This window comes from Paramisgurnus dabryanus, chromosome 16, assembly GCF_030506205.2.
Source record: "Paramisgurnus dabryanus chromosome 16, PD_genome_1.1, whole genome shotgun sequence".
NCBI classification, from domain to species: domain Eukaryota; kingdom Metazoa; phylum Chordata; class Actinopteri; order Cypriniformes; family Cobitidae; genus Paramisgurnus; species Paramisgurnus dabryanus.
This window is the reverse complement of record NC_133352.1, coordinates 20600894-20619814: the sequence shown is the minus strand read 5'-3', so window position 1 is coordinate 20619814 and position 18921 is coordinate 20600894. Positions and strand designations below refer to the sequence as shown.

Here is an 18921-nt window from a genome sequence, read left to right as displayed (position 1 = left end):
GGTCGTTTAAAAGCATCACAGCTGTAAAACTAATGACACAGCAAAAACTTCTCAGTTCTTGTGCAAGTTTTAATAGACCCGTGGGCCGCTTTATTAAATGCGCTCCGATGCAAGAATAAAATCACTTATGGAGTTGATTTAATTAAAGACAGGTTTGATCAGCCAATGAACAGTGTCTGTTAACTGGACGTAAGGCGCATGCATAGGAGGAGTTGAGAGCTGTTCTGTCATATGACTTATATGAGAACTGATTTGACGCCGACTTAACACAGTAGCGCTGCTGAACCGGGTCACACTCGGGTCCGGGCGTCATTAACTGTCTGCTTAGAGAACCAAGACCGTTCACTCGTCGTAATGGCTTTTCGCGGTTGTGTTATTCTGCTCTTTTGTTTGCTCAGTGGTACGTACGACATTGTTGTTAAGTGTTTTATTTCTGTGTTAGTCAATGTTTAAGATGAAAATGTGGGAGTTTATTTCTGTCAGATTTGCACGGGCCCGTAAAAGCGCGAGCCTGTTAGCATTAGCGTTAGCATCAATTCTTACCTACGCCAGTGTAGCGCTTTAGGTAATTAGAGAGTGTGACAGTTTTTAGTATAAATATTTGACCTTTTCTGTATTCACTGTTTTTTGTAACATTTCAAAGAGGTCAATGATAAATTACATGGATTGTTTTAAAATAAATGCAAGTTTTAGGAAAGCTTTACAAAGCAACTGTTTGATGTTTGCTAGGTAGTCTTAGCAGACTCTCGTGGGTTAAGTTAAAGCAACTATCAGCTGAACATGAAGCCCATTAGGTTAAATATTATGCTCGATTTTTAAAACGATAACGTTAAAAGAATTTGGAGGCACTAATCATTTTAGATATCTTTAAAAACCTGAGCTGTCTACCTAGACAACTTATGGGCATTTCAGGAACATTTAAAGATTTCAACGTACGATTCTCTTTAATCCTGTGTAAGTTAACTTTTTTTTTTATAGTCAACCTTTGCACGTTGTGTTAAATACAGCTGCGATAAAACAAAATATGGTTAAAGATATGTTACGGTATGAGTCGTTTCTAACCACATTTAATTTGTTATTTGAAAAGAAATTTGTTATTGGTATTAATAAGCTCAGCGTTACATTTGATCTTGCATTTTAAACAAAACCACCGTCTGTGAAAACAGGAAACACAACTGTCAGCTTTATAGATGTTATCTCTTAACATAAATCAATAAACATGTGATCCTGAAACGTTCGTCACGTATATTAGTATAACAGCTTTATTCATAGTCATGTGATTTGGTTTATGAGGCACGAGACACTTTGACACCGATGCTGAACGCGTCAGGTTAATGATTTCATCAAACCACAGGTCAACTGTGAAAATAACAAGTCGGCTTTGACTATCAAATTTAGTTTAGTCTTAGAGAAGTTGAACAGATGAAATTAAATCTCACAGGGGGTTGTTTTGCAGTTACAACCCAGTAAGTCAGGAAGTTAGTGCTTCTGGAATGTGCTTGAATTGCTGTTTTTATTTCCCCTTGTTTGCAGGTGGTTCATGTTATGTTAATTAACCTCCATTTTCTTTTGGTTTGATAGTGAATTCGGAGATCTGTCAACGAAAAGGACGTCATTTTGTAGTAATCGTAGTACTATGTTTAAATGGTGGACATAAATGTTTCTGTCTCATGGGAAAACCCACCTGTAAAGCGTAGGGAAGTGAATGCATTCATTTGTAACTTTCTGTTTATTTGCTTAGGTATTGTGTATGCTGATGACGTGTCTACGACACAAGAGCCTAGTACTAGCGAAATCACTTCGGTCACACAGATTGCTACCTCTCATACCATTTTAACTACAGAAGCTCAGCCTACCCTGGATCTCGATGCTACCACAAAAGCTCCAACTACCACTGCTACCACAAAAGCTCCAACTACCACAGCAGCTCCAACTACTAATGCTACCACAGCAGCTCCAACTACCAATGCTACCACTGAAGCTCCAACCACCCAGCATCAAAATACAACCAATTCGACCACAGAAGCGCCAACTACAGCACACAGTAATGCAACGACAGCCCCGACCGCTCCTCCAACCACTCCCCCGGTCCCCAAGCCGACTGTTGGAAACTACAGTGTGGCGCCAGATGTTAACTCTACAGCTTGTCTTTTAGCAAAGATGGGCCTTCAGTTCAGTTTTACGACAAGTGGGGTATGTGTGAAGCCGTTTGGATGCGGTGAATTAATAATAATGCAGTTGTGTACAGAAGTGTATGTGTTGTATAGTGATGCAAATTTTCCTTTATATGTGTTGTTCAGAATGCCAGCCGTCAGACTATTAATCTAGACCCTAATGTAACAAAAGCAAAGGGGGTCTGTGGTAGTGGTGGCAATGACTCCTCTCTCATGCTGACATCAGAAAAAATCACAGTTCAGTTTGTTTTCACAAATGTAAGTATTTAAATCTCAGTATATCTGGTTCCCATGAGTCTAAATGGAAGTGCATTTATTGTACTGCGGTTGTTTTATTTGGTCATCTGACTAGTAATGTTTTGTTTCTTTCAGGTTTCAAGTAAATTCCGCCTACATGCTTTTATGCTTTCTGTTGAGTTTGAAGATGGTAAGCCATTTTAAATGTATAAAACGGTCTCTTTCAATCATATAATCTTTTCAGTCTAACGGTGTGAATTTCCAACAGGGAGCTTTTTCAAGGAGTCCAATACAAATCTGTCGCTGTGGGAGGCATCTGTTGGAAGCTCCTACATGTGCAGAAAAGAGCAGAGCTTTAACATCTCCGACAAACTTACCGTCAACACATTTGAGCTGCAAGTGCAGCCTTTCGGAGTCCAGAAGAACACATTTAGCACAGGTATGATTTTCTGTGTGTTTATGATGATACCAAATGCTACAGTGTGTAAGAATATTGAATCAAATACAGAAGCGTTATCATAGGTGGTGGGGACAAAAACTGATTAGATGAATGTGAAAAACCATTTGAATGATCTATGTAGGAGATTGGTTAGGTCCTTGTGTCGTTTTCTTATCTGCTGCCAAGGTAATGTTATTTGTTGAACACTGATGATTATAGCACCAAAAGACAAAGTCCAGTTATGAGTACATCAATAATTCTTTAGTAACAATCCGTGTTGATATGTGGTCATTTGAACATAACTATTTCAGCCATTTTTTTTATGAATATTTTCAAGATTGATCAGATAAGGTACACTTATTGATCCAGGTCACAGCATTTAATCTATATTTACATGGCTGTAGTGTTGAATTTATATTTGCATATACATTACAAATCAGCAACGGTGTGTGTTTTGTTAGTCAAGTCACTTGATTTCTACACATTAAGTGATGTTTTGTAAAGCAGCTATAATGATGTACGTGATCGTTCAGCCAAAAATGATATTAAACCCATGATTTACTCACCCCCAAGCTGTCCGAGATGCATATGTCCATCGTTTTTCAGCCTAACACATTTTCAGTTATTTTGGAAAATATTTTAGATCTTTCAGTTAATTAAATGTGAAGTTATGGGGTCCATGACCTTCAAGTCCAAAAAATGTGCATCCATCCTTCACAATATAAATCCAAACGGCTCCAGGATGATAAACAAAGGTCTTCTGAGGGTAATCCGTGCGATGCTTTTGTAGAAATATCCATATTTAAAACTTTATTAACGAAAATAAATACCTTCCGGTAGGGCGGCGGAGAGAGCAGCAGCAGAGAAACCTTCGTACGCTGCGTAAAGCTCTGATCTTGAATGCGGACGCGACTAAGATGGCGGCATTACCGGAAGCTAGTTATTTTCGTTTATAAAGTTTTAAATGTGGATATTTCTACAACGAAACTGCGTGGATTACCCTCAGAAGACCGTTGTTTATCATCATAGAGCCGTTTGGATTTATTTTGTGAAGGATGGATGCACATTTTTTGGACTTGAAGGTCGTGGACCCGATAACTTCACATTTAATCAACTGAAAGATCTAAAACATTTTCTAAAATAACTGAAAATGTAATTGTCTGAAAAATGATGGACATATGCATCTCGAACGGCTTCGGGGTGCGTAAATCATTGGTTTAATATCATTTTTGGCCGAACTATCCCTTTAATCCTGTTAGGTCTATAATGGTAGATTAAGAGGTGGTTTCCCAGACAGGGTTTAGGTTGAACAGGACTAGGACTTGAGCCCAGTACACACAAAGATAATCGGGCTGAATTTGACAATCTTGGGTAACGTCCTGATCGACTTCATGGTTGAATCAATTATTATAACAAATTTTCCTGTGGTACGCGATGGATAAGTATGAATCTGCTCGGAAGCACGTCGGGGCCACTCCTATCACAAATCCTAAATATTTAACGTGAATATTTACGATCAAAAATCCTGTTATGTTGGGGAAACCCAGAGGACAAACACGCTTTAGATTGTCACATGGAACGAAACAAGTGATCCGATACCCTATCAGAAAGTGAGCTGATGAAAGACGAAACCATAACTACAGTCTTGGTGCAGCAGGCAAAGTCCAAAGTGTGAGAGACATCAGAGATGTAAAAAAGCAATCCATTTTATTAATGCCAATTCTTTGTTTACTGTGAAGTCATGTTTGGCCGCAAGAGACATTATGAGATCCCTGCGAGATTTTCTGTGTTCTCAGTGGAGACTCGCGTTATTTGTGAAGTTAATCTGATGACCACATAGCAGCACTCCACACACTATAGTAACAAAAGGGTTAAATCGTCAAATTTTTTCCATCATGTTTGTGGTTTCGCAGCTAAAACATGCATTTTAGTCTGGTACTAAGATAAGCCCTTTCTGGGAAACTACTGCATTAATTACTACAATCAGCTTCTTAATAAATTTAATTAACTAATGAAATGGATTTACACAGTCAATAAACTCTTCATAAACCTTGTAAACAGGAGATGATGCTTCTCTATAAAACCTTGAATACTGTATCATAATTGTGAAGACTGAAATGGCCCAGTTTCATCAGATTGTTTAAATGTTTTAAGGATATCTGCAGTAGTATTAATGATAAGCCTCATTTTATGTTCACTCATGTTCTTTCTGTCTGCAGCCTATGAATGTTCAATGGATGACACCAGCCTGTTAATCCCAATCATTGTTGGTGCCGCTCTGGCTGGTTTGATTTTCATAGTTGTGATTGCATACGTGATTGGTCGACGAAAGACCTATGTTGGATATCAGACATTGTAATGCAACAAAATCAAATCCTGAGTGTTTCAAGGGGATACGAACCTGTTCCTGGACCATATTAAATCTTGTGGGTATTTGTGTAAACTAAGTCAAATTGGCTTACTGACTCAAATTCATTTTTGTCTTTGTGGTCATTTAATTTACCATCCCTTAGGCTGCAAGTGCTTTAATGATATACAGTGGCATTCCAGGACCAGGACTCCCTATTGTTGAATAGCTTGTGTGTGTGTATGAGAACCACTTTTTGTTGTGTGAAGTGCATTAATTTTCTTTCCACTTTTGTTAACAAAGCTCTTCAAGCTACTACAGTCATCAGTCTTGTTATTTTGCCCCCTTTTCTTTACTAAATGGCCATCATCAATTGGCAAAATTATTCTTCACTCTTGTGATCTACATTAGACCATGCACTTACTTTCCCTTTAATGTCAAATGCCTTTAATTGTTTATTTTGGCATTCAATTAATGTACCAGCTTTTAATTCATAGTTCATGCTTGGCAGTCTTCATTATTGCATCCACAACATAAGTGCTTAGTTTGTAAAAAGTAGTTTAGACTCACCAGCGTTTATGTTAAACGGTAAAAGTAATTTCTGGAACAGATACAATAGTGACTGGACAGATTTTCACTCTTCATTTATTGAAATCGGGTGTTTTTGAATTATGTTAGCAGTCTTGTATTAAGTAGCTGTTTGGGAAAATGCTAGACTGAGGAAACCTAAAAAATGCTGGGCAATACTAGACTGATAGTCATTTCAAACGGTAGAGCTTCTAGAACAGGGAAACAAATGCTTGTTATTGTGCTTAATCATTCACAAGCATTAAAAAAAGAAATACAGACCGGTGTTAAAAAAAAAGTGCAATTGCAGTTATGCTTATTGAAATGTGATGTTGTAATTCTGTTGCTAAATACATTTATGGGAGATTTAGTAGCCCTGTTTTATTTAATTTAAAAGGGATGACTACAAAATAAGCGTGCGTCAACCTTTGTCAACTACTATTCACGATAACTTCCGCTTGCTTACATTACTGTAGTCTGAAATATACATGCTGCTTATTGCATACTGTGAATTAAACTTGCTGGAGGATATGTTTTGCACCTCTTTGAATTTTGTGTAATGTATGGGTGGTGGTGGCTGTGAATCCATTTTTAATTTTTGAATGCAAATTGTTATTTTGATTTGGGTTAACGGACCTTTGCACATTATCATTGCTTTATTTTCATATCACTTTTTAATTGTTTTCCCCTCCAGTAAATTCACTGTTAATGCACACTTCTAATTTCGGCTATGCAGCACCTGCAATCAATCTGGTGTAAATGTTTTTCATTGTCCAGAACATGTTAAAAACATCTTGAGTGGTTTCTGGTCATTTTGTGCCTTGCTTAATAAAATTGCTTTCTTATCCAATCTGTTACATTTAATAATTTTGTCAATGAAGAGATTTATTTTCTTGAGCATTTGTGACATTTTGCTAAATTTTTGTGAAAAGGGATTCCTTATCTGACTGCCCTAAAACTCGATGTGTTCAAAGACATGTTGTTTTGCAATTGAAATGATTGCTTTGTCAACGTTTTAACGGGCTTTTAGCTGCAATAAATGGAGAAGGATAATCGTGTATAAATTACACTGGTGTCGGCCATCTTTTCAGTCTTTAAAAATATATATTTTTCAATATTTTAATGTTTTTACTTCAACTTAGATAAATTAATACATGCCTATCTTTTTTCAATGCGTGCACTTGTAATCTTTGTCCAGCCCCTTGTGAATGTGTTAGCATTTAGCCTAGCCCCATTCAATCCTTAGGATCCAAACAGGGATTAATTTAGAAGCCACCAAACACTTCCATGTTTTCCCTATTTAAAGTAGTTACACAAGTATGGTGACACAAAATAAAACTTTTGTTTGGAGCCATAGGAATGACTGGGGCTAGGCTAAATGCTAACACATTCAAGAAGCGCTGTACAAAGATTAAAAGTGCACGCATTGAATAAAGATGGGTATGTATTAATTCATCTAAGTTGATGTAAAAACATGGTAAAATATAAAAAATGGTGGTGTTTTCCTTTAATGCATTTAGTGTTGAGACATAATTGCATGTTTCTGTTTGTTTGATCTGTTTTTCCCTCACCTATTCTTTTTATTTTCAGCTGAGGATTGTGCAGCGGATAAGTCGGATAACTTCATTGTCCCTATTGCTGTCGGAGTTGCCCTGGCTGTCCTTGTTATTGTCGTCTTAGTGGCCTATCTGATTGGAAGAAAGAGAAGTCAGACTGCTGGCTATCAGCAGTTCAGTTAGCTTTTATAATCACATGGTTTAACTGAAAGTGATTTCATTTTTAAATTGCCAGCAACTACTGCGCCAATCCTGCATCGTTGCTTGACCCTCCCTTGATGTGAGCACTGAAAATTATTTTATTATGAGTAGTGACATGATCATGTCCTCTTCCCGATAGTCACATGGTCATAAAATTGTGCCATGCAAGCCTGATACTGTTGTACATTGATCTCACTGTGGAAATGATGTTGTGATTATCACAAAGATTTTGTCATGAATGTGTGAGGCTCAATAAGCTTGTGTGATGTAACATTTTTATTCCTGTCTGCCTGATCTTCGTTGCTGTATGATACCACTGCTCGGAGTGACTCACGGTGTGATTTTCCACAGTCACTCACCATCCCTTTTCTCTTCCTTTCTCTCTCTCTTTCTCAGCGGAAGAGTGCTTTCTGGATTCTGATTTGAGTTTTCTCGTTCCCATTGCTGTGGGCGTGGCTCTCAGCTTCCTAATCGTCCTTGTGCTTATCTCTTATCTGATTGGCCGAAGGAAGAGTCGCACTGGCTACCAATCTGTATAACAACCAAGCTACTGGCATCATGTCTTAACTCTCCCTTGCTTGTCATATATTTGCTTTTACCCTTTGGCTTTCTCTTTTCCTTGCAAACTGTTGGACTGTTCTTACAGCTACAGTTTCTAACATATTTGATGTCTGTCTACACGATTATATCTGAGCTCGAATCACTTCCTGTGTAAAATTTAGCATTTTTTTTATGACTAATGTGAGATTTTTCTGCTTCTTCACACTTGAAGCAATGTCAACAACAGGCATGATTCCGTTATATATAGTGTAAAAACAGGCTGTCCAAATAACCACTGGAATTGCAATGTATGTTAAATGCATGGAAAATATGAATTTTCAAGGGAGGCTGGTTTGTTTTTAATGCTATGAGAATGCTCAAAATTCTGGTTGATGTAATATACTTGTGAAATATTGACGAATGAATGGCAAAATTTAGAATTCGTACTAAACTGTTATCAATAATTGAATGTAAATGTGTTCTTGTGGATCAGTTTGTTGCTGAAATTAGGGGTGAAAGGTAATTCTTGCACATTTTTAATCATTAGATATCAGCTGAGCTAATAAGTCATATTTTATATTTAACACATTGTACTCCAAAAGGGACACTATTTGGTATTGTGACACTTACCAGCATTTAAATCTAATGTTCTCCCCTTCAAAACACTAAAGGACCCTTCTCAGGGAATATGGAAAGAGTGATAAGAGATCCGACACAAAGCTCTATGTTGGGGTTTCGTTTAGTAGAGGAAATTTATCTGGATCCATTCATTCAGTGTTCCAGTATACAGTTTCTAAGACCAAAGCTACAGTTTGCACTTGATCTTAGAGATAGTTCACCAAAAAAATGAAAAATCTGTAATTTTCTCACCCTGAAGTTGTTACATGTCTTTGTTCTGCTTAATACAAAGGATGATATTTTGTTTGAAACCAACCAAATCTGGGGCACCACTGACTTCCATATAGGAGAAAATAATTGTATGGAAGTGAATGGTGCCCCAGATCATTTTGGTTAATAATTAATTATCTTTAAAAAAGATCTTCCTGTGCATTCAGCAGTACAAATACATTTAAACAAATGTGGAACAATTTCAGGGTGAGTAAATGATGACAATTTTCCGTATATTTTTTTTTGTGTGAACTAGCTTTATCTTAAATCAGGTTAATGTGTATACATATACCCCCCCCCCTCCTTTATTTCATACTGTATGGGTTCTGTTGTTATTTAGAAATACCAATGAACAGAATACTGATGTCACCATTCAGTTGCACATTTTTGTTTTTCTGTAGGATGCCTGTCAGGATAAGAATGTTGGTTTAAAGTGGAGAATATTTCAATAAAATTGCTTTTCTGTTTTTGTACAATATTGTTTATCTTTCTTTCATTATTGTTATTTTACCCTATTTAATCCCTCAGTCAGCTTATAATTCCTGTGGTTCAAATGGTTCAATAACCAGGCAAAACAGAGATTAAAATATGTATACCTCATATTCACTGTTGATATGTTATGTTCTCTGGGTACAAGATGTTTCCAGTTGAATGTTAACTACCAGTAAACAACAGTGTTTATAACAGTAACAGTCATAGATTTACAACAAAATTGTTGCTATAAAAGTTACTGATGATAAAAGTGTGGTCACATCCGTGTTCTGGAAGATTCTCACTAACCTGCAGATCTTCTTATCAGGTGAGACTGCTTAAAAGATTTAGGGGCAGTTTTCTGGACACGGCTTAGGTTTAGTCCAAGATTAAAATGTTTATTTGTTTATCTCTTGTCCTAACTGAAAATAGCTTGCACTAACATCTTAAAGGGGCCATGGCACAATACTTTTTTTAAGATGTCAAATAAATCTTTGGTGTCCCCAGAGCACGTGAAGTTTTAGCTCAAAATACCATATAATTTATTATAGCATGTTAAAATTGCCACTTTAGGTATGTGCAAAAATGTGCCGTTTTGGGTGTGTCCTTTAAAATGCAAATGAGCTGATGAAATTCAAACACTAATCACAATCCTGGTGGTTTGTTGCAATTGAAACTCAATTGTGTTGTGAATTATTTTCCCCTTCTCTTTTTTCTGCACTAAATGGCAGTGCTGTGGTTGGATAGTGCAGATTAAGGGGTGGTCTTATTATAATAAGAGCTCCTTATGACATCATAATGAGAGCAAAATTTGAACGACCTATTTTTTCATGTGCTTGTAGAGATTGGTTTACAAAAACTAAGTTACTGTGTTGATCTTCTTCACATTTTCTAGGTTGATAGAAGACCTGGGGACCCAATCATAGCGCTTAAACATGGAAAAAGTCAGATTTTCATGATATGTCCCCTTTAATATCAGTGCCATTGTTTTGTCTCAAGCTGCACACCAGTAGGGTTTTTTGTAAGGTTGAACTATGTAAAAACTACTTGGATTAATCCCGGTCTAGGCCTGGATAGTAATATTAGGACGTTTAAGTCATGTCTGGGAAACCGCCCCTTTGTGTATTAGTGACATTTCTGTTTACTTGAGTTTGCTTAGAGAATGGAAAATCGAGCAGGAACATTTGAATCAGTTAATTCTCATCCATCTTTATTGTTTATGCTAGAACATGAGTGCTTTTAAAAATGTGCAGACAAATGGTTGTCAGCCATTGGATGTTTCATTGCATTTACTGAATAACAAAGATGCGCAGTTACTGATTTCCATCTCACTGTTACACTTTGTAACTGTAGCATTTCAATATATTCAAATACAATTAATAAATAATACTGTTGAAATCCTTCTTACAGGCAACCAAGCAGATTCTTTCCTTTTAGAGAATATGAATATTGTAAAATATTGCAAAATGTTTAGTTTTCATGACATGTTGGTTGCATGGATGCTAAAGAAAGATCAACTTGTATTTCATTATGAGCTTTTTATGTGAAAATAATGAAAAATGGATTTCTGTCCCACTTTTCACTAAAATACATTTGTCTCCGGAGTCAGAATTTAATTGTACATTCGAAACAAGAAAAATAAAGAAAACATATTTAGTCTAAAATGTACAATAAATCATTAAATCTAAACCACATCTGATTGTTATTGTATTAAATGAGCAAGCAAAATAATAAAGTTAGGTCGCTAGCCGCCTCGTGGCAGAAGTCATAAGGAACCTTTTCTGTCTTTTTCTCTCGTCCATTTGATTTATACAAAAAAAAGGGGAATTTAATAGAGGCGATTACTTAACAGAGAAAAAATAATAACAATGTTGTTTTTAATTAATCTGTTATATACACATCAGCTTCCTTAAAAGAACCGATTGAATAGATTTAATAAATGTTAATTCTAAAAAAATCTAGACAGATCTGGAAAATGGTTGTGCCTAAATCTCACTGTAGACTGTACACTGTAAAAAGTGGATCAACTTTTTTTTCAACTTACAAAGAATTACTTCAATTGGTAAAACTTTGTTTTAAAAAAATCGTTATTTCTACTTAAAATTTCAATTAAGTCTCACTTTAGGTGAAAATTATAAGTTATATAAACACAATCTTTTAGGTGTTACCAATTGAAGTAATTTTTTAAGTTTAAACCAACTTTCACTTTTTACAGTGTATGTACACTTTTAAAAATTTGCAGCATTTTTGTCCAATCAATATATATTTTGATGTTACTTTAACTTTAAAAATTAAGTTAAACAATTTCAACTTGAATTTATAAGTTAGGTCAACTTTTTTTAAAATAAGGTTGAATTGACTCGCAAAACCAAGTTGTTTTTACTTTGTGCTGCATATTTTTTTACAGTGTATGTATGAGTGATTATGCCATAGTGTTTCTTCTTATGGGGAAATCCAGGTGTCAATCTCTAGTTGCTGGATACTGAGTGTTACGCTACTGAAGGTGATCTGTGAATGCACTGTGGATGTTTATCTTAATCTTTACTCTATGGAAGATTGCTTGTTTGAAAGGGTATAGCACAGTGGCTGCTGGAGGCATAATCAGAGGGGTAGTGCGTAAAGACAGCGTCCAGTGTGCTATTTCATTTATGATAACACTAGAAATTTGAATTTCTCTAGGTCTACTGAAATTCTATGCACCCACTTCTAAATTAAAAGACACACTGCCCAAGAAACGGTCAGTTGGTGAATCGTTGATGATGCCCTTGCCATGTAGTTTGCATTGAACGTGTAGTTGAGTGTTCTGTTGGACTCCAGAGAAGCGCACAGCCACCACCGGGGAAGAGTAGTTTACCTGTTTAACAAATAATATTCATATTTAATACCATTATTGTGAAACAAATAAGATTTTAAATACGAGCCTGAAATATGTTTACCCACATGTCTGAGTTGTCCATAGTAAGGGTAGTAGTGCATGTTAAAGACACTATCTGGATAGTAATGGATTTGTCCCAGGCCTTCAGTTGACCCTTTCTGGAAAAACAGATTTAGGAACGTAACTGATAAACAAATTTTGTACTGCTAATCTGTATAAAAGAAGTATAAAACTTAGGGGTGCACTGATATATTGGCCGATGATGTTTGCTATGCTTCTCAATGAAATACTGTGAAATGCCGCTACATCCAAAAGCCAGAGGGCGCTCTCGTGCAGAAACTCAATATGCGCTGCAGACGAAGAACCAGACACACGCAGCTATGACACGCAGCTCCAGGAAATGGTTTAAGGATATTTATATTGCTGTTCTTCAAACCATTCCAGGTATTTTCATGATAATAAAGTATTTGTATAATGATTATGTTTGACGAGTGTTGCTTTTTAAATGCATGTTATAAACGATTCAAACTAACAGCGATTTCAGATCAATAAGGACTGATCAAAAACTGTAGTACATAAAATAGCTGTGAATAATATCGGCTGTGCGATTCAGAATAGTTATTGTCTATGTATTATTAGCGTATATCGGCATTTATGGGTGCACCCCTTATAAAACTCATAGGGGTGGTTTCCCGGACAAGCTTTAACCTAGTCCCAGACTAAAATGCATGTTTGAGCTGGCTTAATTTAAAAACACCTTGCAGTCACATATCTTGATATATTTCACTGCAAATGTTTTGTCTCAAGGTGTGTGTGTAATATAGAATATAACTAAGCCCTAGTCCTGGATTAATGTAAACCCTGCCGGGGAAACTGCCACCGTATAATTTTACCTTTATTCCACAGGTAACATTTACTGGACTGCCTTGACCAGGTAGATACCCAAGAATCTGCAAAAAAATATAAAACATTTGTATAACCTAAACAACCAGTGAGAACACTTGCAATGTTTATTCGTTGGTTACTTATATTGACCACAAGATGGTGTAAGAGTTTTAGCACTTTCTTAAGTGTAATTTTGGTGAAGGTTTCACCATAGGAATATATGTAAAAAATAATAATAATAAAATCTCACTCGATTCATTTTAAGGAGAATGCAGGGGTTGCCCTTTGAGTAGCCAAAATCTCGGTCCTTCACGCCAGAACAATCTTCCAGCATAGATCTTTTAAATTGACAAGCTTTTCTCTCAGCGCTTTCCTCTAAGTCATCCTGCATAAAATACGAATTTTCTTTGCACTGAATGTTCCGCCTCTCCTGAAGTGCATCATCATAGGCTGGAAACGACCATTGGCCGGAAACAGCGATGAAAGGGATGAAAAATGAAAGAGAGACCATATATTAGTCAAACAATGGTTGTCTCCCAGCCTGGCCTCTACAACTTACAGACTGACACAAAAGTGGGGCCCTGGCAGCACTGAGTAGTTATTGAGCGCACAAAAGGGTTTCCCTCCTTGTCAGTATTTCTATAGACAGCAGGACTTGGTAAAGCGTGAGCTGGGCCAATCTGAATTTGTACCCAATGTACAGAAAACTCAATAACCCTCTCGTGCTGGACTTACGTTTTAGCTGGGCTTCCAGGGCTCTCGCATACTTTCTCCACGAGCTGCGGTCAGAGACGTTAAAGGCAATCTCAATCCCATGAGCTACATCTACATGAGGGTGCATCGTCATACCTGCCGGTCCAAACAGAAGATTACTGCAGTTGTGTTTACGTTTTCCTATTTTGAGGTTTGTTTATATTCAAACACACAAAGACATTCATTCCTACCTGGTGGCATCACTCTGTCATTGTAGGTGGGAGCATACGGGCTAATGGACCACATCAAACAACACATACAACCACTAAACATGGCTGCCAGGAAAATGTATAATGCAGAGTAGAAGAGAAGAATGAGACCTAGAAAGAAAGAAAGTGAACAGAATAATTGTTTAAATATGTTTTAGCAACAACAAACGGCAATAACATTTTTCAAGTTAAAATTTACATTTAATTATTAACTATAAAAAAATGCAGCATTAAGTTTATACTGAACTTAAATATGCAAGTCGATTCAACTTAAGTTTTTGTAATAAGTTGATATAACTTAGAAAAACAAGTTCAAATGATTCAACTTAATTTGTACCATAAAAAATATATATGTTGACTTGATATCATTTTTTACGGTGTTACCAGCCGGCCTCTTTAAACATTTCCATACACATTCGAGACACTAATGTCAATAAAATATGAGGTCTGACAGAGATGGAGAGCAACCATTGTCTCCTAATTTGCTATTTAGGGTCGATTAACGACTGATCAAATGGGACGTGTCCTCAAATTAAATGGCTTTAGCTGTGCAGACAATTTCACAGGGACTAGATGCAGCCTGTCTTGTGTCCCGCAGCCACCACAAAGGCCTTTCTGTTTGAGCCCAGAGAAAATTCTCCCAGCTGTCCTTTCACTTAGGAACACAGTGAACCTCCGGTTGCCATCATAGTGACGGTCTTTTGCGGCCATACAGAGCCACAGCCAGCTCCAAGGAGCCCAAGCACCCCATTCTGGCATTGTGAGGCCTATGCACTCTCCTTTCATGGGACACGCATCACAGCTCTCCAGCAACCCCTCCTTCCCTGCTTTAAGGACGTCTACGGCTGTTTATTTAAGCGCATTCATCCCCATCATATCATGCCCATGTAAAGCATAGAGACAAACACGGTGTCCGCATTAAATATAGGGATACAACAAGGATCGGGGCATTGACATCTCCTTCTGCGTCCCCAAGGACATTGTCATATTACTGTTTAGAGAACTCGTCCCGGTGGGAATTTCGTCGCTTAGCAACGGGCCGGTTAACGGCACCGATGGGCCGATCTGTCATCTGGTCGGACTTCTTCAGGAAACGCTTGCTGCCAAGTAACTTCTGCGCCTGGACAAGAACTGCTTGTGTTAGGTTGCGCTGTGGATGTGAGAGCATGCTGGAGGAGATCTGGAGGTCAGGGGGCTTTGGGAAAGAGGAGAGGAAAGCACGGTAGGGGTAAATGGAATGTGATCCCAGGCCAGCAAAGGGACTGTGACATTCGCTCTCCCACTGCGAACCATTCCCCAGGCAGTCTGTTTTTGTCAAGATGTCTCTAAGCTATCTGTGCACCTATGTAAACACTAAGTTTGGACATGCACACAGATACACACACACCCACAGTGACAGTGCGTACATGCACAAACACCCACACACACACATAATTGTGAGTGTGCCTCAAATTTTGGAAAATAATGAGAAATGGCCTTACTTGCCATTCACAACATCAATCACTAAAGACTTTACAAGTTCATTTAAATAAGTTTGTAATACATACTGTATATATAAAGTTTTGTTTAGTTACTCACTCCAGCTCTTTCCCGACCGGCCCATGAACTCTTTCGTCTCCGAGTTCCACAGGTAAGTCTGTAGGTCATCGATTTTCTCATGCAGCGTTCTCTTGGGCTTTGGCTTGGGCTTCCATTTCTCAAAGTTAAGGTCATCTTGCTCCAGAGGCTGATGCTCTACCAGTCCTTCCTGCTCCACTTCCATGGCCTCGGCCAGTTCGTGCTTATGAAGTGACCCTGCGCGCTGATGAGAAACTGGAAAGTTACGATTTCCCAATGCAACGTTTTCATTCACAAAAAGTAAGAAAGGAGAAAAGCAAACATTTTCGTTCGAATGAAAGAAAAACGCGGTCTCATTCAGGGTGAATGAAAGACATTTCACAGATGTGAAGCATCAATCTCATTGATCTATAAGAGGCTGAGAGGACCGGCACACTTGCTGACCCGTGTTGGGAGATTTAACCCCTCACAGCTGCACAAGATCTAGCAGGGTCACTCTCCATCCAGATGTTACTCACTCATGCTCATTAACACAAGACATCATATAGACACTTCATACTATAAAAAGCACTGAAGGGAGGTTTAACCCATAAGTACGTATTGGTTTTATTATTTATTTATTTTTGCAAAAATTAATACATTTGTATTCAGTAAAATAAATGCATCTAAGTGATAACCATTCTAGATCACATGAACAGTCATGTAATTTAAATATAAGACCTAACGTATAGTTCATTTATAGTAAAGCATTATGTTAGCAGTGTAAATGTTATTCCAGGGAACACAGTAATAAAAATGTATGTCATTGAATTCACTATAAATTACTTTGGATAAAAACCTTTACCAAATGCATAAATATATGATGTTGTGAGTTTAACATTATATAGACTGCAAAAAATGGAGGTGTATTTAGGTAAAATATGAACAAATCCAACCTATCGTTTAAATAAAATGTCCATATCTGAACCAAACATGAGCTGAAGAAAATACAGGCTGAACTTGGTTATGCAAGTCAATTTAACTTAGTATTTTAAGTTTTGATTTGTGATAAGTTGACATAACTCATAAAAACAAGTTACATTTTTTAAGTTAAAGTATCAAAAATATTTGTATTTTTACTATGTAGGTTATGTTTTTATTTTACACTGCATGTGTAAATAACAACCCATCATTTTTTTAATTAGATCCAGCAAAAGATGGCCATCACTATACCCTCATCTCTCACCACCATGTTAAGCTGGTGCAATATGGTAAGATAACTGGGAAGATGAGTAAAAAAAAGACTTGCCCGTTTTAAAAGTTTGCCGTCCATGAGCAGATCATCTGCCCCTCCCGCGGTAGAGTCGTGCTCCATGATCTCTCTCTGTAGAATAAAGGTACTTGTTAAACCAATCACATATACGAGCGGCCCAAACGATGTACTGCCAGATTTTGGTCCACCAATAAAGTTTGAAGCAGTCCAGGAAAGTAAAATATTATGAGATATAGTTGTTCAAACTTTTCAAAAGAGAAAGAGAAGAAAATATAAAGGCCTGGAATAGCCTTTTTCGATTTCTTCTGTAAAAAAAACTAAAAAAAAAAAAAAAATACAATATTTAAAGCACCACAAAAATAATATCTTGCTGATCTAACGAGACGATGCCTTGAAGTTCACACAGTTTTTCTCAAGAAATTTGAATGAATTTCATTGAGTTAACGGATGTCGGGTGCGAGAAGCTTCTTGCTACGAGTCGAGCATCGTAGTGAATGGAGTTAAGATGGAGGAAGAAAGTGGGGGTGGGATACAAGTGGAGAGAGGGTTTTTTTAATCTTTTGGCAGCGGCTTCGTTTGGTGTTGTATGGGATTCTGTACACGCACACCACATAGTCTCATTGTCAAGCTCTATGCAAAGACCAACGGCTTTATAAGTTTTAGCCGTGATCTACATTTGCTGTTGTCAGTCAGAAGTTCAGCAGCAGCAATATAAGGACGGTATGGCAAGGTTTGGTATGCAGAGATTTTTAAATAAACTCACACATTCACTCGCTTCATGGGATATTTAACTGAAGAGGCACTTGTTACACAACGCATTATAGAGACGAACACAAAGCTGTGCAATAAGTTTGTGTTTACAATGTCCAGTGGATGTGGACAGTTAGGCTATGCGAAGTAGGCTACATGTAGATAGTTGTCATTAAGTTTAATATTTGTACACAGGTCACGTTGAGCTGATTTTTTTAAACGTGAAAAGAACTCGCGTCATGGAAAATTCGCTCTTGTCTACTTTTTCTGCTTTCAGGTCATTCAAAGAAAAACATCAAGAGCTACAGAAAATAAAACAGAAGGGTCATTTGAATTATTTGTGACTTTATGAATTTGTGTGGTACTATTTTTTACATTAAAGATTTTATGCTTATTCATGTATATATAGTATTTTCTATAGTAGCCCTGCAGTAAAATTTCCAGAAACTATAGTGTTTTTTAGTCTTACAACAATAAATATTAAAGTTTACTACAGTTTATCAATTTACCATAGTTAATACTACAAAATACTTAATTACCCATTAACAAAGTGTATTAATTGCTATAATATTCTACAGTTTACTGCAGTTTATTATATATTACAGTCCAGTGCAGAAGTTTTATGTGGGATCAAATTCTTTTAAGTGCATCAACATAAATATACTATAATCGTAACTGAAACAAAATAAGCAATATAAAAAGTCTTGTTGAAGGTATATATGATTGAACAAAATGTGCATTCTGTCTTTTGCTGCTAGCAGTATAATAATAAAAATACATTTAGGCCATTATTATTATTATTATTATTATGATACATATCCGATATAAAAAATTAAATCTGTCAAAAATACCCAAACGTCACAATGCAAAAAAATAGGGCTGTCAAAAGATTAATCACGATTAACAGCATGCAAAATAAAAGTTTGCTTTGGCATAATATATGTGTGTGCACTGTGTGTAATTATTTTTTATATATAAATACACACACATGCATGTATGCATTTAAGAAACATTTATCATTATTATTATATTATTTATAAATAAATAAAAAATGTACATAAATAACAATTTTCTTAAATGTATGTGTGTATTTATATATACATAATAATTACACACAATACACACACAAATATATTATGCAAACACAAACTTTTATTTTGAATGCGTTTAATCACGATTAATCTTTTGGCAGTCCTAAACAAACTTAATATTTCTAATTT

General features: G+C 36.6%; 2 protein-coding genes across 4 annotated transcripts; one reads left to right on the top strand and one right to left on the bottom strand.

The window, feature by feature from the left end:
- The first annotated feature begins 124 nt into the window (after positions 1-124).
- Positions 125-9425, top strand: lamp2 (lysosomal-associated membrane protein 2). Of its 3 annotated transcripts, none has more exons than XM_065271953.2 (6): positions 125-400; positions 1742-2193; positions 2301-2432; positions 2547-2601; positions 2680-2850; positions 7355-7911. In XM_065271953.2, exons 1-6 carry the CDS (start codon positions 355-357, stop codon positions 7501-7503), a joined length of 1005 nt encoding a protein of 334 aa, XP_065128025.2. In that variant the 5' UTR covers positions 125-354; the 3' UTR covers positions 7504-7911. The 3 variants fall into 3 exon arrangements, with proteins under 3 accessions (XP_065128025.2, XP_065128026.2, XP_065128027.2); XM_065271954.2 differs by lacking the exon at positions 7355-7911 and adding an exon at positions 7918-9425 and having other exon boundaries at positions 127-400; XM_065271955.2 differs by lacking the exon at positions 7355-7911 and adding an exon at positions 5070-6831 and having other exon boundaries at positions 144-400.
- A 1184-nt stretch (positions 9426-10609) lies between these two features.
- atp1b4 (ATPase Na+/K+ transporting subunit beta 4) lies at positions 10610-17456 on the bottom strand. The gene is made up of 8 exons (XM_065271956.2): positions 16988-17456; positions 15721-15943; positions 14125-14253; positions 13916-14029; positions 13431-13630; positions 13189-13245; positions 12361-12453; positions 10610-12274 (listed from the first exon to the last, which is right to left on the bottom strand). The coding sequence occupies exons 1-8, from the start codon at positions 17051-17053 to the stop codon at positions 12113-12115; spliced, it is 1044 nt and encodes a 347-aa protein (XP_065128028.2). The 5' UTR covers positions 17054-17456; the 3' UTR covers positions 10610-12112.
- Between the last annotated feature and the right edge of the window lie 1465 nt (positions 17457-18921).

Bases quoted from the DNA above. Each gene is read 5' to 3' on its own strand.
- lamp2 (XM_065271953.2), top strand. From the start codon at position 355: ATGGCTTTTCGCGGTTGTGTTATTCTGCTCTTTTGTTTGCTCAGTG. The intron at 401-1,741 runs GTACGTACGACA...TTATTTGCTTAG, and splicing joins GCTCTTTTGTTTGCTCAGTG to GTATTGTGTATGCTGATGAC. The intron at 2,194-2,300 runs GTATGTGTGAAG...TGTGTTGTTCAG, and splicing joins TCAGTTTTACGACAAGTGGG to AATGCCAGCCGTCAGACTAT.
- atp1b4 (XM_065271956.2), bottom strand. From the start codon at position 17,053: ATGGAGCACGACTCTACCGCGGGAGGGGCAGATGATCTGCTCATGGAC. The intron at 15,944-16,987 runs GCAAGTCTTTTT...GTTTCTCATCAG, and splicing joins ACGGCAAACTTTTAAAACGG to CGCGCAGGGTCACTTCATAA. The intron at 14,254-15,720 runs GTGAGTAACTAA...CTTTCTTTCTAG, and splicing joins CCGGTCGGGAAAGAGCTGGA to GTCTCATTCTTCTCTTCTAC.